Source organism: Balaenoptera musculus, chromosome 12 (genome assembly GCF_009873245.2).
Source record: "Balaenoptera musculus isolate JJ_BM4_2016_0621 chromosome 12, mBalMus1.pri.v3, whole genome shotgun sequence".
Lineage (NCBI taxonomy): Eukaryota > Metazoa > Chordata > Mammalia > Artiodactyla > Balaenopteridae > Balaenoptera > Balaenoptera musculus.
The window spans coordinates 70,315,588-70,339,845 of record NC_045796.1 but is presented as its reverse complement, the minus strand read 5'-3'; the positions used below and the strand labels follow the sequence as shown (position 1 = coordinate 70,339,845).

Sequence of the window (24,258 nt, the reverse complement as noted above, 5' to 3'; positions counted from 1 at the left end):
CAGGAGAGGCCGCGATGGTGAGAGGCCCGCGCACCGCGATGAAGAGTGGCCCCCACTTGCCGCAACTTGAGAAAGCCCTCGCACAGAAACAAAGACCCAACACAGCCATAAATAAATAAATAAATAAATAAATAAATAAACAAACAAACAAATAAACAAATAAACAAACAAACAAACAAATAAATAAACAAACAAATAAACAAACAAACAAATAAATAAATAATAAATAATAAATAAATAATAAATAATAAATAAATAATAAATAAATAAATAAATAATAAATAAACAAACAATAAATAAATAATAAATAAACAAACAATAAATAAATAAACAAACAATAAATAAATAAACAAACAATAAATAAATAAACAAACAATAAATAAATAAACAATAAATAAATAAATAAACAAACAATAAATAAATAAATAAATAAACCACTTATTGTAATCCACAAACAACCTGCCCTGCGTGTCATCTGCTGTATAACAATTTCCACATGACCTGAGGAAAAGCTCCAAGTTTTTTCAAACTAAAGAAAGAACAGGAGAAGAAAAAAGAAAGAAATTAAAGAAAATAGAAGACAAGGGAATCTTTCTTATTTGAACTTAAAGAGACTTTTCATTTTTGTTTAAGCCATGACACAACATCCTTTTAGGACCATTACAATAAAGGACTTTATTACATTTTATGCATCTAAGTAACTCAGTTATTTGTTTTATGTCCTAAAAGGAAGGCATTAAAAATAATTAGAATAGAGTTTCTAATCTTCCTAAAAATCTCTATTTATTTATTTATTTATATTGGATTATAGTTGATTTACAACGTTGTGTTAGTTTCAGGTGTACAGCAAAGTGATTCAGTTATGCATACATATATTTTTTTTTCCAGATTCATTTCCCTTATAGGTTACTACAAAATATTGAGTATAGTTCCCTGTACTATGCAGTAGGTCCAAATCTTCGCATTTTTTGAAACTTAGGAAACACCTTCTCAGGATAAACGTCATTGCCTCCAAATAAAATTGTCCCACTCACTTGATTAGATTTGCCCTGATCCCAATCCATGCAGACCTATGATCAACACTAACTGTATTTAAGTCTCCACCGTCTGAAATGATTGTTTCGTCTGATTTGCTGGAGGCTTCATTGGGTCAGACATTTAAATTTTCAGAGGAATTTCTTAAGATGAGTTAAAATGTGACACATCTCTCTCCCCAGGGTAGAAACTATATAATAAAAAGCAGTTATGTCTTATCTGGCAAATGAAGAAGGGAAGTGACCCATCATGAATGTCAGTGGTTCTCAAGGTGAGGTCCAAGAAACAGCAGTGGCAGCACCTGGGAACTTGCAATGGAATTTCTCAGGCCCCACCCCAGACCTACTTTCTGAAATACACTGGAGATGGGGTCCTGTAACTGGTGTTTTAACAAGGGTGAGTCTGACGCATGGTCAAGTTTGCCAACCCTCGATGTAGGATAATGCTGAGGGTATGTGAATGTCAGACCAACTGGCAAGACTTCAGAAACACTAAGCCATCTGGTGAGTTCATCTGTTAGTCTCCGGGACTTCTCTCTAAACGTTTGTAAATTTGTAATCCACTGCATTTTACATCTACATTAAAATTGTTTCATTTCAAAGGTATGTACAGTGAACAGCAGTTTCTATTCAATCGTACAACCCCAATATCCCCAACTTTCTCTAGCAACTGGATAAAAATAAGGTCACTCGAACATTGATACTGACATTTCACTGACTTATTTGCCTACAGGCAAACCTCAGGGCCTATGCCCTCCACACCCAAGGGCGTGGCTATTGACAGCGGGCTGGCCACAAAGCCTTGCTTGGGCCCCCTCTACCTCAGAGGACTCCCCTCCTCTCTGGAAATTGGGTTTGGGCAAAGGTGGAAGAGTAAGAAGAAGGGTGGGCTTGGTGGTTTGTTTGTGTTTTTATCCAATGAGGGGAGCAAGTCGATAAAGGAATAAAAGATCTGTGCCTCAGTTGAGAGTAGTTGTTTCTGCAGCCCTGGGTGCCTTCAGAGGCAGTTACAGAATTGATGTCCAACAATAATCAGTATCAAGGCTGCAAAGAACAAAGAGCTTTTTGTGGGGGGGGGGGGTCTTAAAAAATTGCAATTTGGGAGACACAGAATCAGGTAAAACTAAAAGCCTGTTCCGGGGAAGAGAAAGAGTCAGGAGCTTACAAAAGCAAAAGCCACAGGATTGTTCAAGAATTATGGCTGACTCTGATGCAGGAAAGGAAATATTTGACCTTAAGGGATAGGCTGTCACCGGTTATTTTAGGGTAAGCGTCCAACAAATATCTTGAGTTTCTGGAGCATTGGGCAGATGCTCTGGATGCCTGCTTTAGACGGTAAGTGATCGAAGGTCAGGCTCCATCCAGGCTGAGACATGCGTAAGTCACACTTTCTTGATGGCCTTCAGGCTCCATGTGAGAGAGCTCTCTTAGCAACACCAACTCCATTTTGATTTTCCTTTCACAACCGGGGCCTGCAGGCCCATGGTGGCAGCTCTACCCTCCTCCACTAGGACCCCTTTCACAATATCTCACTTTCACCCCGTTCTGGGAAAGTGTCTCTCATGGTCCAGAGGCCCATGTGTTGGTTGGCTGCTCTTCATCATGGTACCTCCTCCTTAGAATCTCACTTAGTCCACTTCACATCCCTTCTATGAATATTTCTGGAGCTCTTCATGTGTCTGGAAATATAGCTACGAGCAAAACATAGAGCCTTCATGCAGCTTACATGAAGCTCCATGGAGCTTTCAGGGCATAGTCATGCCTTCATGGAACTTACATGCTAATGGAGAAGAAAGACAATAAATAAATAAATTATATGATGGCCGGTAACGACACTATTTTTCCAAGTCCCTCAGGAGTCTCTCCTGTGCATTCAGCGCCAGGCCCACCCATTTCCTCCACTCTGGCCACCTCATTTAGTCACCCACCGTGAGTGGAAGGCATCCCTTCACCACCATGTAAGCATGAGGCAGCAGCACCCCTCGGTGGAAAAGCTCTATTCTGTGGTCCCTGCCGGCTGCTGCTTTTCAGGAGTTCTGTGTAACTTCTCAGGAAGCAGGTCTACCTGTGGGGTGGATGTCTGCTTGTTTTGTCTTCCTAGCACCTCTACCCCATCCCAACCCCCAGAGAATGTCTCCTCCACAACTGGGATAACATGACCTTGACCCAGGCTGGGCCAGCCCTGCTATCCCTTCCTCCTGTCCACAACAATTTGTCCTGAAAAAGGGTACACGACCCAAAGGTCATGAAAGCCAATCACAGTTCTTTTATGGGATTTGATATATGGATGATTAGAAAAGCTCCCTTTCCACTTGGATGTACCTTAACGTGGTAGGAGGCTGGAACTGCCAGCAGGGAGGTACCCAAGACATGCAGTAAGTGTACCTGAGAAGCGCATAGAGAAATGAGACAAGGGAGTCCTGTTGGCATCTATGGATGTCCCATATCTCACTGTTCCCCAAACCAGTCCCCTCCCTGTACTTAATTACATGAGGTAATACAGATCCTTTTGCACTCAAGTTACTTTCAGTTATTTGCAGCTGAAATAACAGTTGTATGCTGAGCCCACATTAATTATATCACCTACTTTGACTTGGCGTGGTGCCAGGGAAAAGAATCCAGCATTCATTTTATAAAAATTACTGCAACAACGTGGTGAAGAATCCGCTTGCCAATGCAGGGGACACAGGTCGAGCCCTGGTCTAGGAAGATCCCACATGCCACGGAGCAACTAAGCTTGTGTGCCACGACTACTGAAGCCCGCATGCCTAGAGCCCGTGCAAAGATTAATTCTATTAATTCTTGCCTGAAAAAAAAGTACCCTTCCCTTGAAAAGGCTCACAGACCACCAGTATTGTCCCTAGAGCAGACTTTGGGAACGTCTGATTAAAATAGTTGTCTTTCATAAATCTGAATGCATTTTCACACAGATGAAACTTTTTTTTATGCAGCCAATCCCATCAAATAGAAAAGCTCCTAATCCTAGCAAATACCAGATGTCCTGTTAAATATTATTAAATATTGATGGTGCTATCTTATTATTTTAAAAAATTAATTAATTAATTAACTATTTTTAATCTTTGGCTGTGTTGGTCTTCGTTGCTGCACGTGGGCTTTCTCTAGTTGTGGTGAGCAGGGGCTACTCTTTTTTTTTTTTTTTTTCTTTTAAAAAAATTTTTATTGAATTATGGTTCATTTACAATGTTGTGTTAGTTTCAGGTGTACAGCAAAGTGATTCAGTTATGCATATATACATTCTTTTTAGATTATTCTCCATTACAGGTTATTACAACAAAAAATGTCATTAAATCCATAAAGGATATTCAAAAGAGCAAAGAAAACACTGTGCATTCATATACTATAAATAGAAATGTAAGGTAGCTGTGGTGAGTATGTGGGAGAAGTATAGATATTTACATAATAGACTTATTTACAAAGCTCTCAAATGCTGTTTCATTCATATATATTTTAGATATATTATGCCAGAGTAAGGATATAGTTACCTAAAGTCACCCCCCGCATGTCATCAAGTTTTTTCCTTTCTGTTGCCTATTCCAAACATGGGAAAATATTTATAGCCTGTAACTGAAAGTGTTTTTTATCATATCAGTGTAGTAGTGCTTCCTTTTGCTCTTAGGTGCCTCAGTTGATACAAGAATTTATAAGGTCACCTGATCTGTAAGAATATGATTTAGTGTCACAGTTTGAAATATCATATTTTTATGGATTTAAAATTATTTTACATATTTCTCTGTATGTATATTAAATGTGAACTTTTCAAATGGGTAGAAATGCAGATGGGCCCAGTAAGTACAGAAATCAGGAAGTAATTCAGTAACATTATAGGTAGCATTTGTTAAATACCTACTATGGACCCAGCACTACGAGGTACTTTGCATGTACCTTCTCTTTTAATCCACACAGTAAGCTAATAAAGCAGGAACCTTAGGCTCAGAGAGTTTATATACCTTGTTTAACATAAACACACACTCGGTAAGTTACAGTTAGGCTTGAACCAGGTGTGTCCATCTCCAAAGTCTAGGAGTTTTCCCTAATACCTCAGGGGAATGAAAGGATACCTTTCTGATCATCTCATAGGCCTGGCTAATTTATGGGTATACTCCTTGCACTAATGTTGGACAGTAAGTTAGGCTTTAGCATCAAATATGGATTTATGCTACTTACTACGTGTATAATTTTGGGAAAGTCAGTTAAGTGTACCCGTTTCCTCATCTGAGAGTAGGGTAGAATACTACTGACTTCACTAGGTTGGTGTGAAGAGTAAAGGTAATTGCTACATATAAAGTCTTGGCACTGCTAAGAAATTGTTGGCTCTTATTGTAATAATGAGAACACTGTCCTATTGAATCCACAAAATAAGATCCCACCGCTGTGGTCATACTGGGTATCCCTTGAGGAGAGATGAAATTCCTATTGTGAGCCATCTTTGGAATTAGAATATCCTGGCCAGGAAGTGAGGCCTTGTAGGCTGACTGTATACTGGGGTAAGTCACATTCGCTTCTTTGAGAATCTCTCTCAGGCTTGGACTCTGGAGCATCTCTATGTCATTGAGGACATTCTTGCTCGGTGTAGAAACAATGGCTTCTTCCTCATGGAAGAAGCTGTGTTCTAAGCAAAGATGCACATGTACAAAGGCAAGAAGGCAGTCATGCTGGAGACCTCAAGTACCCAACGTCTTGTGCCTGGAGGTTCCCGGAGCAGAGTGACCACATCGAAAAGGTCATTGTAAGTTTCACTCAGAGCTGTAATTTCCTCAGGACTTTAAAACTGACCGCATGTTTCAGTCTGGTCTCAGCTCTGCTGTGGGAAATTAACGAGAGGCTCTGCATTCATGCTCTGGCTGCAAACGCTCAGCCTCCGGCCTGCCCTGCGGGGGCGCTCGCTGCTCGGGGCACCGGGGATTCCCGCTGCGGGAAACGTCTAGCAACATCCCCAGGACACGTCACAGTGCGCAGTTTCTCCTCTCTCGACGCCCGTGCACATAGCACGATGGTGCCGTTTGATCTTTTTTTTTTTTTTTTTTTTTTTTTTTTTTTTTTTTTTTTTTTTTTTTTTTAATTTTTATTTATTTATTTATGGCTGTGTTGGGTCTTCGTTTCTGTGCGAGGGCCCCCTCCAGTTGTGGCAAGCGGGGGCCACTCTTCATCGCGGTGCGCGGGCCTCTCACTATCGCGGCCTCTCCTGTTGCGGAGCACAGGCTCTAGACGCGCAGGCTCAGTAATTGTGGCTCACGGGCCTAGTTGCTCCGCGGCATGTGGGATCCTCCCAGACCAGGGCTCGAACCCGTGTCGCCTGCATTGGCAGGCAGATTCTCAACCACTGCGCCACCAGGGAAGCCCTGATCTTTTTTTTTTTCCTTGGTGTTAGTTTAGCTTCACTTGCTCGCAGGCTGCCGTGTGCCGAGGCCGAGCCCCGGCCCTTCCCACCCAGGGGCTACTCTTTAAGGCGGTGTGTGGGCTTCTCATTGCAGTGGCTTCTCTTGTTGTGGAGCACAGGCTCTAGGCATGCGGGCTTCAGTAGCTGTGGCTTGCGGGCTCTAGAGCGCAAGCTCAGTAGTCGTGGCGCACAGGCTCAGTTGCTCCGCGGCATGTGGGATCTTCCCGGACCAGGGCTCAAACCCGTGTTCCCTGCATTGGCAGGTGGAGTCTTAACCACTGTACCACCGGGGAAGTCCCTCCTGTCTTTTTTTTTTTTTTTAAAAACACAGTAAAGGGACTTCCCTGGTGGCGCAGTGGTTGAGAATCTGCCTGCCAATGCAGGGGACACGGGTTCGAGCCCTGGTCTGGGAAGATCCCACATGCCAAGGAGCAACTGGGCCCGTGAGCCACAATTACTGAGCCTGCGCATCTGGAGCCTGTGCTCCGCAACAAGAGAGGCCGCGATAGTGAAGAGGCCTGCGCACCGCAATGAAGAGTGGCCCCCGCTTGCCGCAACTAGAGGAAGCCCTCGCACAGAAACGAAGACCCAACACAGCCAAAAAAAAAATATAAAAATAAATTTAAAAAAAAAAGATTACTAAAAAACAAACAAACAAAAAAAACACAGTAAAGCAGGAATGCCTTTTTTATTTGTTTATTTATTTATTTATTTTATTTATGGCTGTGTTGGGTCTTCGTTTCTCTGCGAGGGCTTTCTCTAGTTGTGGCAAGTGGGGGCCACTCTTCATCGCGGTGCGCGGACCTCTCACTATTGCGGCCTCTCTTTTTGCGGAGCACAGGCTCCAGATGCGCAAGCTCAGTAATTGTGGCTCACGGGCCCAGTTGCTCTGCGGCATGTGGGATCTTCCCAGACCAGGACTCGAACCCGTGTCCCCTGCATTAGGCAGGCGGATTCTCAACCACTGCGCCACCAGGGAAGCCCCGGGAAACCCCCTCCTGTCTTTTTGATGATAGCCCTTCTAACAGGTGTGAGGCGATATCTCACTGTGGTTTTCCATTTCCCTAATGATTAGTGATGTTGAGCACCTTTTCATGTTACAAACAGCTTTTAAATTAAAATTTAACTTATTTGTCAGAAGATTGCCTACTAATACCAGATGTCAATGAACTTTAAAAAATTAAACCTCAAATTAAAGTCAATTTGGCTTGAGAGAACAAGTTTTAAATTCAAAATCCATTTGCCAAAACTTTACATAAATCCATGCCAAAATCTGGGCACCTGATATTCTATTTTGTTTAACACAACTTTTATTCCAACAAACTTCAACATCAGCAAAGTACGTGCAAACCGGTATCCATATCTATTCTTATCACAACCATAGCCACACGTATCTTGCATCTTAGACTCTCAAGGCACTAACAGAATGTCAGAGGATTAACCGTACATTTAAATGACTGTGTCCCTGAAATGGGGCTAGGAGGAGACCAGATCCGAGCCTTCTTTCCCAAATCAGAAAGCTTTCCCCTTCCGTTAATAAATTTATGTAATTCTAGGTGATGTCTCCTTTTATTTATACAAAACACACACGCGAAACTGGAAAGTTATTTGAACCCAGTAGGCTGAAAACTTAATGTAAAAAAGGAAGAAACCAAAAACGCCCTTTGCAAACTCCATCCCGCGGGCGGGCTGCAGGGCTTGGGAGGTGGAGGAGAGGCGCTAGACTGGTACTCCTCCGCTCCCGCGCCCCTGCGCCGCAGCCTCCGGGCTGTAGGGGCCGCTGCGGGCCGAGCTTGCCGAGCGCGCTGGGCCGCTCTCTCCTGCAGGGGGAGACGAGGCGCAGGAGGAGAGGTGGAGCGCCGCGGGCGCGGAGAGGAGGTGACCTCGCGGCAGGTGAGCGGCGGCGGGGCCGGGGTGGCTGGGAGGCGTGCCGGCGGGTGGGGACAGGGCGGCCGCCCTACAGCGCACTCGACCCTGGCCTTGGAGGGCCCGGCCGCCCTGCGGACCTCGCTCCCAGGTGCGTGGACTCGGCGGCGTTCTCTCAGGCCCCCCGAATCCTCGCCTCTCGGTGGGCTCCCTGAGCCGGGTCTGGGAGATCTCTGACCCCACCGGGCGCATGTCCCGCCCCATCCGTGGACACTTCCACCGCCAGAACCCTCCCATTTCCTGGACAGTTTCTTGGTATCCTAGCTCACCAAACTTCCTAATTAGGGGCAAGTGGTTCTGTAACTGTTTTCACGTGAGGTGCCTCTTTCCTTTTTAACTGTGTTTAGTCATGTGTTCCCCCTGCAACACAATGTCTGGAACTTAACTGAATGCAGTTGTTTTGTTTTGTTTTTTTCTGGAGCCTTCAAAGGTATCTGTCTTTGAGTAATAGCCAGATGTAGTGTGGGTACCACACTGTGGGGAGGGCAGCGGACCCAGATAGTACTTTACACCTCTCAGATTGTAGGCAACAACCGTTGTCAAAATCTTTCTCCTTGGGGGCTTCCCTGGTGGCGCAGTGGTTGAGAATCTGCCTGCCAATGCAGGGGACACGGGTTCGAGCCCTGGTCTGGGAAGATCCCATGTGCCGCGGAGCAACTAGGCCCGTGAGCCACAACTACTGAGCCTGCGCGTCTGGTAGGAAATATCTGTGTGGAGACTCGGGGCCTAGAACATAGAGGAGCTCAGTATATTAAAAAAAAAAAAAATCTTTCTCCTTTTTCTAGGTACAGTAAATTTCAAGAGATGGAAAGAGATTTTTTAATAACGTTTTTTACCTTAAAAACAGCAAATACAGAATTTATCTTTAAAATTTAAGTGATTATAATTTTATGTTTCTTAAATCTTGTAATAACTTACAAATGCAGAGTCTTATCAATTTAGGAGTAAGGTGGGGTGAAGTGGTGGTCTAGGGGTGGGCTGGAAATTGAGAGACCTGGATTATCTCACTCTCCCTTGGGCAAAGGCAATCTCTGTGGGTTTAGATTTCTTTGTTTAAAAAAAGGGGATTGGATTCGATGGTGAAGGTGACAGTAGCTACCAGTTATTGAACATCTGTTTTGTCCTTTAAAAAATGTTACTTCATTTAATCCACATAGTAATTCTATGCATTAGATAATATTATCCCTTTTATAAAGGTGCGGACTGAGGCTTAGAGAGGTTGTCACTCAAAAACATACACCTAATCCGTAGCAAAGTTGGAATTTGAGGCTGTTCTACACTCCCTCAAGACAGAAGTCCTCTGATTCTGTCCCACACTTGCTTATTCTAATTCAGATTATTTTTAAGGTGTCCTGCCCCAGACTTCAAGTGATTTTCTTAAGTATTAAAATAGTGTGGTGTGTGGAACTAAAATAACAAGTACATTTATATCTCATTAAAGTATTTTGTCCATTTTATAATTCCCTAAGTCTTAAAAACAAGGCTTTGATTATTGCTGACATGCCTTCTCTCTAATGTTCTATGATTCTGATAATTTTCTAAATTTATCTTCTACTGAGATGCTTATTTCAAAAATGAATATCTGAAGATTGAGGTTTTCCCCCAAAGTAACTCAGGTTCTTTATATCTTGGTCTAATTTTTATGTCATGCCAATTTTATTTCACTGAATTGTTAAATGTCAGTTGCCAAATATATTCTGGATCATCCTGCAGAGTAAGAGTTTTACTAAAGGAGAGAAAATCATTCAAAAATGACTGTTCCTGACTCGGCTTAGGAACATCTTTGTATAGCCTCGCACAGTGTGCATTATTCATTCCAGGGGAGCACCATTCTCACTCACACTTTAGGATGTGAATGACCCTTGTGGCATTGGTGCAAAGAGTCAGTCCTTTACCTTTGTTGCTTCCTTTTCCTATCGCATATTGCCTTCACCAGAGGGTGGGCAGAAGAAAAAGGTAAAGAACTTTTTACCAGGAGGGACATATGAAGTAAATGCAGTTTAGTTTAGATCTTTTTTTTTAATTTTTATTTTATATTGGAGTATAGTTGATTTACAATGTTGTGTTAGTTTCAGGTGTACAGCAAAGTCATTTGGTTATACAAATACATATATCCATTCTTTTTCAGATTCTTTTCCCTTATAGGTTATTACAGAATATTGAGTAGAGTTCCCTGTGCTATACAGTAGGTCCTGGTTGATTATCTATTTTATATATAGTATTGTGTGTATCTTAATCCCAAACTCCTAATTTATCCACACTCCCACCTTTCCCCTTTGGTAACCCTAAGTTTGTTTTCTATGTCTGTGAGTCTGTTTCTGTTTTGTAAATAAGTTGATTTGTATCATTTTTTTAGATTCCACATATGGTATTTGTCTTTCTCTTTCTGACTTACTTCGCTTAATATGATAAGCTCTAGGTCCATCCATGTTACTGCAATTGACATTATTTCTTTCTTTTTTATGGCTGAGTAATATTCCATTGTGTATATATACCACATCATCTTTATCCATTCACCTGTTGATGACATTTAGGTTGCTTCCGTGTCTTGGCTATTGTAAATAGTGCTGCAATGAACATTGGGGTGCATGTATCTTTTCAAATTATTGTTTTCCTCCAGATATATGCCCAGGAGTGGGATTGCTGGATCATATGGTAGCTCTATTTTTAGTTTTTTTAAGGAAACTCCATACCGTTCTCCATAGTGGCTGTACCAATTTACATTCCCACCAGCAATGTAGGAAGGTTTCCTTTTCTCCACACCCTCTCCAGTATTTATTGTTTGTAGACTTTTTGATGATGGCCATTCTGACCAGCGTGAGGTGATACCTCATTGTAGCTTTGATTTGCATTTCTCTCATGATTAGCTATGTTGAACATCTTTTCATGTGCCTATGGGCCATGTGTATGTCTTTTTTGGAGAAATGTCTGTTTAGGTCTTCCACCCATTTTTTGATTGGGTTGTTTGTTTTTTTGATATTGAGCTGCGTAAGCTGTTTGTATATTTTGGAGATTAATCCCTTGTCAGTCGCATCGTTTGCAAATATTTTCTCCCATTCTGTAGGTTGTCTTTTCGTTTTGTTTATGGTTTCCTTTGCTGTGCAAAAGCTAAGTTTAATTAGGTCCCATTTGTTTATTTTTGTTTTTATTTTCATTACTCTAGGAGGTTGATCCTTTTGGATTCAAAAAGATATTGCTGTGATTTATGTCAAAGAGTGTTTTGCCTGTGTTGTCCTCTCAGAGTTTTATAGTATCCAGCCTTACATTTAGGTCTTTAACCCATTTTGAGTTTATTTTTGTGTATGTTGTTAGAGAATGTTCTGATTTCATTCTTTTACATGTAGCTGTCCAGTTTTCCCAGCACTACTTATTGAAGAGACTGTCTTTTCTCCAGGAGGGACATATGAAGTAAATACAGTTTAGTTTAGATCTTGTTTACAGGCAAGTATGAAAAATTCTACTCTCTTCTATTTAAAAAAAATTATATACAGTTTCTTTTCATGAATTGATAAGGGAACAACAAATGGGTGATGGAAAAATGAAGAAGAAATAAGAATGGGGGCACCTGGACAGATTGCACAGCCAGGTGGTGGCCCTGGGATACCTGATTTATTGAGTGTTTTACAGGTGGGCCCACACAGAAACTAATCACCAAATTACTTTGCCAGGAGCAGTTCAGTGCCAGGTTCCCATCATCCTTGCTGGGTGTGTGTGTGTGTGTGTGTGTGTGTGTGTGTGTGTGTAATATTTATGTATTTGGCTGCGCTGGGTCTTACTTGTGGCATGCGGAATCTAGTTCCCTGACCAGGGATCGAACCCAGGCCCCCTGCATTGGAAGCGCGGAGTCTTAACTGCTGGACCACCAGGGAAGTCCGGAGATTCCCCTTTTAATGCAATAAATGAGGGTCCTCGCTTACAAATAAACATATCTTGAAAGCAAGTATATCTAGAGATTGGTCAGTATCATATACAAATAAGAAAGTGCTAGTTACCTGCAGTGGGAAAAAAAGAGTAAGGCAAGAAGTGGGAGAAAGTGATGGGGAGACTTAGGAAGTTCTGATGGATGTGTGCTAGATGTTAACTGTTGTCTTAGGTACTGCTGATTCGACTGGTAATGTTGGAATAGGTTGTTGCTGTGCTTTGAACTTACGGTGCTGCAGCTTTTTTTTTTTTTTAATAAATTTATTTATTTATTTATTTATGAGTGTGTTGGGTCTTCGTTTCTGTGCAAGGGCTTTCTCTAGTTGCGGGAGCGGGGGCCACTCCTCATCGCGGTGCGCGGGCCTCTCACCGTCGCGGCCTCTCCCGCTGCGGAGCACAGGCTCCAGACGCGCAGGCTCAGCAGTTGTGGCTCACGGGCCCAGTCGCTCCGCGGCATGTGGGATCCTCCCAGACCAGGGCTCGAACCCATGTCCCCTGCATTGGCAGGCAGACTCCCAACCACTGCGCCACCAGGGAAGCCCAGTGCTGCAGCTTTTTAAAATGGAATTATATTAGCTCTGCACTTGAAAGTAGCTGGTCAGCTTTTACTGCTAGATTAAAAGTTTGCTTTTGAAATAGAGACTTGTTTTCCCAAAAAGCACTGACAGTTGACACATCTGTGAAGAAACAGCTAAGGTTTTGCATCTTACAGACTTTATTTATTCAACCACCACATCTTGAATTTCTGCCCCAGTCATATTCCTACAGCTCTGTGTGCCGGGCATGTGAGGAGATGCAGAAGAACCTTCTCTTACATGAAAAAAATGTTCTGCTCTGTTCTGTTCTTATATATCACAAATTCTTACCTACTAAGGCCCTTTTTGGCCTCAGTAATCTGTTTCTTTTTACTTAAAGTACAGAAGGTTGTTAAAATTCTTTACTTGTTTGATCAGTGGCATAACCAAGTTCATGCAGTTTGGGGAGAACTGTTGTACCATCTTCAGTGACTGTGGCTCATTAAAGGAGAAGCAGCAGTAGAACTGAGCTGTCTTATTCCAGGCCTAGTAAAAGAATGACGTATAATGGAAAATATTATTTTCATACATTCCCCAAAGTATCACAAACATTGGAAATTGTGGCATATTAAATCTTTTTAAATATAGTGTAGTAGGTAACTCTTTAAATTGTAAAAGGCCCTTTCAATAAACATTTGCAGTGGTTTCTAGCCCAGGTGTTCTTTAATTGTCATTTCTGGCAAAGAGTTTAACATAAACAGTTTAACATAAACAGAATGTGGATGTCTAGAGGTTGCAGTATAATAAATACTACCTTGATTGCTTATTTGCTTGATTCGTCACAAAGCAAATGTAGGTTCGGCTAAGGAAAGAGGAGACCAAAGAATCTTGCATGTGTATATATATAAATATTAATATATCTGAGAGGCTTTAGAGGCTGTCTTCCAGGTTATTGTCCTCAGTAAGGTCCCCAAATAAAACTTAACTCGCAACTTTTAGTTTGCGCATTTTTCTTCAGTCGACAGTTTCAAGAAGTTCATGTAAGAGACGGGCATGTGAGTGGACCCCTGGTTCTGCAGAAAACGTTGGATTTTTTTGCCAACCTTGGGCATGATGAGTTTCAAGCAAGTGTGTGCTGGCTGAACAAATTTCAGGCATGTTATGGAATGATTCAGAAGTTGTCTGTAGTGAAAAAAACACCACCGTTCAGTAGAGAAAACTAGTAACTTGAATGCAGTTGAAATTTTTAAAAAATTGCTTGTTACAGCTTGAATGATGTTTTAAATGCTGATGAAATAAGTGTTTTACGAGTTGTTACCTCATATACTTCGTGTCCAAGGTAGACTTCGCAGAAGAGGTAAACAGAGGTTGATGATTGCTCTATTCTGCTGTAATGCATCGTGGTCGGAAGAGATGAGACCACTTGTCATTGGCAAGTCAGCTAACCCCCAGGGCTTCAGAAATGTTTATTTGCTCCCCAGTGATGATGAAGCCAATACACATGCCGAAAGTATGGGAGGTTTATTTAATGAATGGCTGAGAATGGTTAGCAAGGGGATGGAAGGAGTGAAATGCAAGATCCTCTTGCTGATGGACACCTGCTGTGCCCATAGCACACTCCTGTGTTTGGATCACACATGTGTTGAGCTTTCCCATTGAATAATCAGTATGTTTTGAAAAAACTGAACTCCTAACTTTCTCCATAAGTAATAAAGTTGCAAAAATATTGTTTTTATAAAGACTATAAAATGGAAGACTTAAAGAATACTTGAATAAACAAAGCCCCAATGAGTGTTTAAATGTGAGTGTTTGACTCTCATTTCATAACATTTACTATATGATAGGGTTCAACATTTCCCCCGAAGAATTTTATTATATTGTCATCAAGTTCAGCCTTTCTTTGGAAGGTGTCTTTCCCTGCCTTCTCCCTTGCAACTCTGCCCCCCACCACCCCAAGCATTCGGTGGCAGGAATGGTAGGAATAAGCTTTTGCCTAATAGTATCTAGAAGAGAAAAATATTCACAAAATGATGACATTCCAGCTGGGAGAACCAGAAGCCAAAGGACATACTCGGCTGTAATAGGATAAATTCTGAGTAATTAAGAGAAAAAAGGGTATTCAGATTGAAGAGGTAGCATAGTGGTTGTTTCCAGAGAGTGGCTGATAGGCAGAGAGGGAGTGGGGACTGACAGCTGCTCACCCTTCCTGTCTGGTGCTGGTGCTGGGGTGGCCGGTGGAGGAAGGCAGAGGGGGTGGGAGAAGTGGAGCAATGGAATGCTCCTGTCCTGAAAGGGCTATTGGAAGGTGAGGAAGAGTGAAAATGGAAGGAAATTAAGAAGGTGTGGATAACCCACCGGCCACTTCCACCCTTAGCACCCCCTTCAAATAACAAGATACAGTGTGACTCAGACCAACAAACAAATTATCTAGCCTCCTGGAAAAGTAGGAAGACAATTTTTGCATACCTCACTAGTTTGGTCTAAGAGATGAAAAATAAAATAGCCATTTTACCAAGCAAAACCTGAAGTTCCATTTACAAAGTATGTGTTATACAAAGGAAGAAAATAATTTACCATCCCTTTTGGTGGAAAAGTGGACTGGAATTCAAAAAAGAATGAAAACAGAATCAGTTTCTTAAAGAGCATTATCAAAAGAACACAGTCTGGAAGGGAAAAAACGTCTCTCATTTTATTTTTAGGTACTAAATCATCATTAGTCAAGATGTCTTCAGCACCTGAGCCTCCAGCCGTTAAAAAGGAGCCACCCAAGGAAAAAGACCTGGGAAACCCAGGGCTCAGAGGGGTCCGCACCACAACCTTATTTCGAGCTGTGAATCCAGAGCTCTTCATTAAACCTGTAAGAAATGCATCCAGGATAAGACTTTTTTTTTTTTTAATATTTATTTATTTATTTGGCTGCGCTGGGTCCCAGTTGCAGCATGTGGGACCTTTAGTTGCTGCATGTGGGATTCAGCCCCCCGACCAGGGATCGAACCAGGCCCCCTGCACTGGGAGCACGGAGTCCCAGCCACTAGACCACCAGGGAAGTTCCCAGGATAAGACTTTATGTTCAATTTAACTAGGCTGTCAGAAATAGAAAGTTCTTATTATTTGATTTTATCATGGAAGACCTCTCTGTGAATACAAAGCAGGTGGAAGGAAAATCTTAAATGCTGTTTCACTTAATACACATATAAAGCTAATTATTTTGAGGACATTTGGAGAATTTTAATGGAAAATGGTTGGATTTTAATGGATTGACTTTTCAAATTCCCGTTTAAAATTTTATTTTACTATCTGCGTTAATTTTAAGGAAATTTTTATTGTTTGATCAAGTATTATTAAGTAAATAAGATCTTCCATTGAAACAAAGAAAACAGACTGAAAATCTGATCATTCTTATAGTCTACAATTCCAGGCTTTATTAATATTTTAACCTAGGGGGATACTGCGAACATATCTTGAAAAATTTCAAAACATGCATTTGTACACTGTTAGGGAGTTAGCGAATCATTCGTATTTTTGTAGCAAGTTATTGAATATATTTGATATGATAAATTTTACTTTTTTAAAATCTCAAATCATACAATGTACTTAAATGTATTGAGTGTGATTAGAATTTTAATAACATAGTTGCCAGTATAAACTAAATAGTATAAGCTAAAGTTAAATAGGTCAATTTAACAATCAAATAATTAAATCAAGGTAGAATGTTTTAAAAACGTTGAACTAATGTATTCTTTTTTTTGTATATATAAATTTATTTATTTACTTATTTATTGGCTGCGTTAGGTCTTCGTTGCTACACGTGGGCTTTCTCTAGTTGCGGCGAGCGGGGGCTACTCTTCGTTGCGGTTCGTGGGCTACTTTTTGTTGCCGTGCCTGGGCTTCTCATTGCGGTGGCTTCTCTTGTTCTGGAGCACGGGCTCTAGGTGCACGGGCTTCAGTAGTTGTGGCACGCAGACTCAGTAGTTGTGGCTCGCGGGCTCTAGAGTGCAGGCTCAGTAGTTGTGGCGCACGGGCTCAGTTGTTCCGCAGCTTGTGGGATCTTCCCGGACCAGGGCTCGAACCCATGTCCCCTGTATCGGCAGGTGGATTCTTAACCACTGCACCACCTGGGAAGTCCCTAATGTATTCTTTTAATTGCCAAATACATTTCAAGAATTGTAAATTTAGGGCTTCCCTGGTGGTGCAGTGGTTAAGAATCCGCCTGCCAGGGCAGGGAACATGGGTTCGAGCCCTGGTCCGGGAAGATCCCACATGCCGCGGAGCAACTGAGCCCGTGCACCACAACTACTGAGCCTGTGCTCTAGAGCCCGCAAGCCACAACTGCTGAGCCCGTGTGCCACAACTACTGAAGCCCATGCACCTGGAGCCCGTGCTCCACAACAAGAGAAGCCACCGCAATGAGAAGCCCACACACTGCAACGAAGAGTAGCCCTCGCTGCAACTAGAGAAAGCCCGTGCGCAGCAACAAAGACCCAACGCAGCCATAAATAAATGAATGAATGAATGAATAAATAAATAAAATAAATATTTAAAAAAAGAGTTGTAAATTTAAACTGCTCTGAGGTTTGACCTTTATTTTTTTGATGATTAAGATTTGAAATAATAGTAATACAACAGGTATGGTGACAAGCAGAAAATAAAATTTAAAAAGCTTTTAAAAAGAAATATTCAGAGCTGCATCACTTTGCCTCTTAGGGTCTTGGATTTTACAGCAGCAAATCAAGGTTATTATAGTAACATTTCTCTTCCAATCACTAAATTTCTTGAGGTAATAGAATAAGTTCCCAGAGAAGAGCGTGTATATTTTGCTGTACCTGGTATATGACATGAAAGGGTTTCTGCCAGTTATCCATGAACTCAGGTGAGAAGAATAGCATGTATACTTCATTCCTCACTTCCTAATAAAATTAACTAATTTAAGGTTTGCAAGTGGGAAGCTTGGGCCCAGAGAAGTTAAGCAACTTTTCCACATCACACAGATAACACTGAAAACTCTGAACACTGGACCAGTTTTCATGCCTCTCGTTTCCCCCGCACCTCTTCCAGCCTCACCTTCCTAAAGGTGAAGGTCGGAGATGTCCCAGCTGTGGAGAGAAGAAGCAAGAGTCTTCTATAGTCTCTAAATTATCAGGAGTTGAGTTAATTGAATAAAGAACTGGGTAAATTTTTATAAATGAAATTCATACCATAGGAATGCTGGTGTGGTACTAAAGCCTTGGCATGTCAAGAGGAAAGTGCAAGAGATACTTGAGTCTCCTCAAATGATGAGTCTTAATGAGGTCTTATAATTTTTTTTCTTTGACAGAACAAACCTGTAATGGCTTTCGGATTGATAACCCTTTCACTTTGTGTGGCTTATATCGGTTATCTACATGCGACACAGGAGAATAAGAAGGACCTCTATGAAGCTATTGATAGTGAGGGACACAGTTATATGAGGAGGAAAACATCTAAGTGGGATTAACAGTGCTGGTTACTGCAGATGGAGCTTTACTGGGGACTCTGAAACCTGCAGGTGAAGATTAGCGCCACACAGTGTCTTGTTTCTTGTTCTAGAAGACGCTACTGAGGAGGAAGGATGGCGGCTGCAGCCAAGCCACTATAGTGAACGTTGTCCTTTCAAAACCGTAGCCATTATCGCATTCTTTTTCCACAGAAAGAGCTGCTCAGTATTTTTCCTTGACTAAATCCTCTTGTAAAAGTGCCATGAGAATGGAAGTCACTTTCGTGAATTAAGTTCTATATAATAAAAAGTACCGATGCTCTTAAATTTACATGGTATTTTTAACATTTTAAGGGGAATTGTGCATTTACAACTGTTGTGAGTGTTTAGTTTGTTTTGCTGTTTGCAAGGACAGTGTTCATTTTCTACCTGGCATAGAACTGATATTTGTGAGGAAAGAAGTAATTGTAAATTATCGTAAAGCCTGCAGTTAAAAACAAATAGTTTTTACAGAGTCACAGATGGGTCTCATATTTCGATGTTCCATTTCAGCTAATTTTGGTCCAGAATTTTATTTTAATTGAAAAGATAGTCCCATTCAACTACTAAAATAAAGATTAAATGAGAGAATAACCCAAAGTAATTGGAGTTTTTCTTTTTTTAAAAAGAAAGTATGTTATACTGAATATGATGTTTTTATTTGACTACAGTCGTTATCTGTTTTGGTTTTTGTAAATTAATGTTACAATGATATTATAAATGTAGACCAAATGTTCTTACAGTTATTTAAAAACTAGAACTACTCAATAGATAAGAAAAGAAGGTCTGGTTTTAAAATAACCATAAGAACATGGGTTTACCTCATATATATATACCTTTCTGATGAGTGTTCTAGACCTGTTTCATTTCTAGATATTTACCGCATTCTCCAAGTCATTGGATTTGGAGCTCAGTAATAAAGCTCATCTCTGAAATTTTGTTTCATTTATTATTAACAAGTAAAATAATTGCACAGGCAGATCATCATAATGTAATATTTAATTTCCAGTGCTTTATTGTGGTTTTGCAAGATACATGAAAATGTAATTATGTCTGATTTGTAAATATTAAAGAGCTTAGCTAATTATCTACATGCAACTAAATTAAATCTTTACTACTGAGCCCTAAATATTTCTTTGCTAGGTGTCTCTGTATAGTACACTTCAAATAGTTTAAAATGCACTTAGGAGGTATAAAATGCCTTTTAATTTAAAGTGTTATCTTTTGCTGTTGGTTATTAAAGAACTAGAGTTCTTCTGTTTTCAACTTACGCATTTAATGTCACATTATTGTCTTTAGAGTTCTTCTAGTAGTCAACAAAATAAGTTGCTATTTGGTGGGGGAGATATTAGTTAGGTGAGCTATCAGGAGATTATTGCAGCAAAGAAGGGCAGCAGGAACTGGACAGAGGGCAGCCTTAAGCCATGTGACGTGTGTGAATGAACCAGGGTAGCAGGAGATTCCACAAGGCACACAGCTGTGAAAAATAGTGCAAGGGAAGAATCCCATTGAATTCTAGGAGCAAGTAACCTAACTGTGCTACTATTTACAGGGTGGTTACAAGTTCTGTAGCACAGTCTTTCTGTGTGCAGTGTCAAAGGCTGCCTGGCTGTGTGTTGATGTTTTTATTCCTTCTCTAAAGGAAAATGCCACTTTGACAGAGTCAGTTGTCTAAGGAGGGGATGCTCAGGGCAAGATAATTACAGCCTTTTGTAGTCTGGGTTCAAGTGTTAGGAGGAATGTTTTCCAATGCAGGAATCTGGTTGAGATTGGGCAAACTCAGTAACATAAGAGATTCAGTCTTGAAGCAAGTCTTGGTAAGTGAACCATTGATAAGGTGTAAGCGACCTCTTTGCCCAGGGAAGCAATCTTTTCTGATAGAAGAGCTGTTTGCCCAGAGGAGCAAGCAGTTCAATTGACAAGTTGATAAGAATTTCCTGACGTAAACAGTGAAGTTACTTATTATTTTATACCCTTATAGGGTGACCAATCTGTCCCAGTTTGCCAGGCACCGAGGGGGTTCTTGAGATGTAGGAGTTTCCATTTTAAAACAAGGACAACAAATTAGTTAACTCTGATTTTTAAAACCAAGCTTAGTAATTTTGAGTGCTTGCTTAATGAAAGTAAATTTTCCTTTAAGATACTTGTGATATTTCCCAGTTTTATTGTCATGGCACAAAAACATATTTATAGATAACCTGAAAAAAATTAAACTCCCTCCTTTTCTGTCCTAAAAAATCAATTCTTTAAAACAAACCATTTAACAGAACGTATAGCAGGCTGAATAATACTCCTTTTCCCCCAACCACCCCAGAGATGTTTGGATCCTAATCCCTAGAACCTGTGAATATGTTCCATTATATGGCAGAAGGGTCTTGACAGATGTGATTAAGTTCAGGATTTTGAGATGGGGAAATTATCCTTTATTATCTGGGTGGGCTTGATATAATCACAGAAGTCCTTACAAGAGGGAGGCAGATGATAAGAGGAAGAAACAATGTCACCCTGCAAACAGGAAGAGAAAAGGCTATATTGATGTGAGCCCATGGGCCAAGGAATGTGGGTGGCCTCTGGAAGCTGGAAAAGGCAAGGAAACAGATTCTCCCCTAAAGCCTCCAGAAGGGCCAGTGCTGCTAACATCTTAATTTTAGCCCCTTAAGACTCATTTTAGACTTCTGACCTCCGGAAGTGCAAGAGAATGAATTTGTGTTGTTTTAAGCTACTAAATATGTGGTAATTTGTTACATCCCCAGAAGGAAACTAATACAGAAAGTATCTGGGAAATGAACAGTTGTACTATGCTCCCTTTAGTCATTATTTCTAGTTGCTTTTATGAGCAAAGCTTGTCTTACCTAGCAACAGTTGCTAAGTAAGTTAACAATTTAATCTAGAGTCTAGGAGGGAGCAACTGCTTAAATCTTCTGAAATCCAGTGCCCAGACCTTATATGGCAGAGGCTTTCAGTACCGTTCTATACCATTAGGCACATAACCACTACCTAATCATGGCAAATCATTTAATCCTTGCAAGCCTCTAGCATTGTCTTCAAACCTTGAACCTCTTCCAGCTTTCTCAAACGTCTAGCTTTTCTTAAAATTACTTTTTCTGATCCTAAGAGTGCTTGTACATAGTAAAAGACATCTTGAATTTAATTATGATCAGAAATCCGAATTACACAAACTTTGTTTGCTGTGCTGTATGTAATAAAATAATTCCACCAGCCCCCTTTGGGGAAACCTTCAAATGGATCCATGAGTACCAGCCATTTAAGACACGCTTTTACACTCACAAAGATATACTGGGTAAGTGACTGTGCTGTTTTCCTTTGTTCTAATGTTTCATAGCATTATATGACATTCTTCCTGATGTGTAGACTTTGATCAGCTCTCCTGATCAAAGTTGCTTGTCCTGCAGGGGTGTCTGTTTGGCATGAGAAGAATGTGGGTTGAAATCCAGTTCTCCACTTCCCAGCTGTGTGCCTTGACAGTATGCTTAGCCTGTCAGTCTGTCTCCTTATATGTAAATAGGTATGTTAATACTTATCTTGCAGATTTGTCTGGAGGCTTTAATGAAATATTTGTACCTATTCTAAAGCCTGGCACATAATAGTAACTGAGAGTTCTTTTTGCCCTTCCTCATACTTGGGCACCTTCCATACACATAGGAGAGGAAATATCTCTAAGTAATACCTTAATACATGGGTGAAAGAAACTATATTCTTTTTTTTAATACATCTTTATTGGCGTATAATGCTTCACAATGGTGTGTTAGTTTCTGCTGTATAACAAAGTGAATCAGCTGTACGTATACTTATATCCCCATATCCCCTCCCTCTTGTGTCTCCCTCCCATCCTCCCTATCCCACCCCTCTAGGTCATCGCAAAGCACCGAGATGATCTCCCTGTGCTATGCAGCTGCTTCCCACTAGCTATCTATTTTACATTTGGTAGCGTATATATGTCTGTGCCACTCTCTCACCTCGTCCCAGCTTACCCTTCCGCCTCCCCGCCCCCGCCCTCAAGTCCTTTCTCTACGTCTGCATCTTTATTCCTGTCCTGCCCCTAGGTTCATCAGTACCATTTTTTTTTAGATTCCATATATATGCGTTAGCATATGGTAAAACTATATTCTTTATTAGTAGCTGGTGACATAAAAGTAGGTAGATCTGGGTAACATGAGTATATGTACTATATATACACTTCTTATTTTTCCTCTTTTAAATCCCTTTTGTTTTTTTTAAAAATTTTTATTGAAATATAGTTGATTTACCATGTTTCAGGTATATAGCAAAGTGATTCATTTTATATATATATATAAATATAAAAATTTATATAAATATTTTAAAATTTTATATAAATATATTTTATATAAATATATATATAATATATTTATATAAAATATATATTCTTTTATATAAAATATGTTCTTTTTCAGATTGTTTTCCATCATAGATTATTACAAGATATTGAGTATAATTCCTTGTGCTGTACAGTAGGTCCTTGTTGTTTATCTATTTTATATATAGTAGTGTGTATCTGTTAATCCCAAATTCCCAATTTATCCCTCCCTCCCATATATACACTTCTAGTCAGCAAATCAAGTTGTAATTACAGGTTTCCTTCTCTCCTCATCTCTGTCAGATTTTTCAGTCTGACTTTAAGCCTTAAAAGTGTTTTCCTAAGAACTCTCAAAATACTTCTCATATCCTCTCTTCCTTAATATGTTAAATTAGTGGTGATTAAATTTCACTCCTGATCTTTGAAAATGTAAGAAGCTAGAGAATGGAGGGTGTTTTGAAAAAGCTAAAATGTAGCGGGAGATCAAATTGGGATCATCCTCTAAAAATATCAATACCAAAACTGATAACTGATTTTAACTTTTAGTAACTGTTTAGTATGACTTATTAATTATTATCTCTATAATGATTTGACCTTTTACACCCAGAACAGTGGATATCTATTCTTAATATGCTTTTATTGGTTGATTCCTTATGCCTCCTAGGATATCTGAATCCAAACATTAAGTGAATAAATTAAAGCATGTTGAAATGTCTGTATAAACGCTAATGAGTATTGCATAGGGTAGTTCTCAACCCTGGCAGTGTCCTACAGAACTTTTAAATCCAAACACAGACTCATTGGATTTAATACTGTTACCGAGCTCTTGGGCGGCTCTGGCCGGGGGAGAGGTCTCATGTGTCACTTCATCTGGCGGTAGTGGCGGGCGCGGAGATGGCGGAGACTGTGCGACCACCCGGGTTTTGAAATGGCTGCTGGCATTTCTGAATCCGGTGGGCATGATTGCAAAGGAGACCCGAGGAGCAATACCAAGTTAGATGCAGATTACCCACTTCGAGTCCTTTACTGCGGAGTCTTATTCATTACCAACAGAGTACTGTGAATATATGCCTGATGTTGCTAAATGTTGACAATGGTTAGAGAAGAATTTTCCGAATGAGTTTGCAAAACTTACTGTAGAAAATTCACCCGAACAAGAAGCTGGAATTAGTGAGGGTCAAGGAACAGCCGGGGAAGAGGAAGAGAAGAAAAAACAAAAGAGAGGTGGAAGGGGTCAAACAAGACAAAAAAAGAAGACTGTACCACAAAAAGTTACGATAGCTAAAATTCCCAGAGCAAAGAAGAAATATGTAACAAGAGTGTGTGGCCTTGCAACTTTTGAAATCGATCTTGAAGAAGCACAAAGGTTTTTTGCTCAGAAATTCTCCTGGGTGCCTCAGTAATAGGGGAGGATGAAATCATCATTCAGGGAGAATTTACAGATGACATAAGTGATGTCATTCAGGAAAAATGGCCAGAAGTGGGTGATGATAGCATTGAAGATCTTGGAGAAGTGAAGAAACGATTTTGAAAATTTGTCTGTATTTAATGATCTGAACTGATTGTTGATATGGCCAAAGGGAGAGAGGCCTTTTAAAATATATATATATATATATTTATCCTACAGTAAAACTGTA

General features: G+C 40.5%; 2 protein-coding genes and 1 pseudogene across 5 annotated transcripts in view; all 3 read left to right on the top strand.

Annotated features, from left to right (window-relative positions):
• Positions 1-19,551, top strand: SMIM8 (small integral membrane protein 8). Of its 4 annotated transcripts, none has more exons than XM_036871517.1 (3): positions 1-17; positions 15,494-15,651; positions 18,109-19,551. In XM_036871517.1, exons 2-3 carry the CDS (start codon positions 15,517-15,519, stop codon positions 18,265-18,267), a joined length of 294 nt encoding a protein of 97 aa, XP_036727412.1. In that variant the 5' UTR covers positions 1-17; positions 15,494-15,516; the 3' UTR covers positions 18,268-19,551. The 4 variants fall into 4 exon arrangements, with proteins under 4 accessions (XP_036727412.1, XP_036727409.1, XP_036727410.1 ...); XM_036871514.1 differs by lacking the exon at positions 1-17 and adding an exon at positions 8,266-8,325; XM_036871515.1 differs by lacking the exon at positions 1-17 and adding an exon at positions 8,352-8,449.
• C12H6orf163 (chromosome 12 C6orf163 homolog) overlaps positions 1,445-24,258 on the top strand; it is a 39,351-nt gene continuing 16,537 nt past the window's right edge. The window contains exons 1-2 of the mRNA XM_036871224.1: positions 1,445-1,486; positions 8,077-8,449. Coding sequence (XP_036727119.1) covers positions 1,445-1,486; positions 8,077-8,449 — 415 coding nt within the window. The remainder of the gene's footprint in view (positions 1,487-8,076; positions 8,450-24,258) is intronic.
• Positions 23,388-24,189, top strand: LOC118905142 (annotated as a pseudogene).

What these genes read in the sequence shown, in the direction of transcription:
- SMIM8 (XM_036871517.1), top strand. Translation starts at nt 15,517, where the DNA reads ATGTCTTCAGCACCTGAGCCTCCAGCCGTTAAAAAGGAGCCACCCAAG. An exon ending in CAGAGCTCTTCATTAAACCT is followed by an intron (nt 15,652 to 18,108) that starts GTAAGAAATGCA and finishes TTTCTTTGACAG; the next exon opens with AACAAACCTGTAATGGCTTT.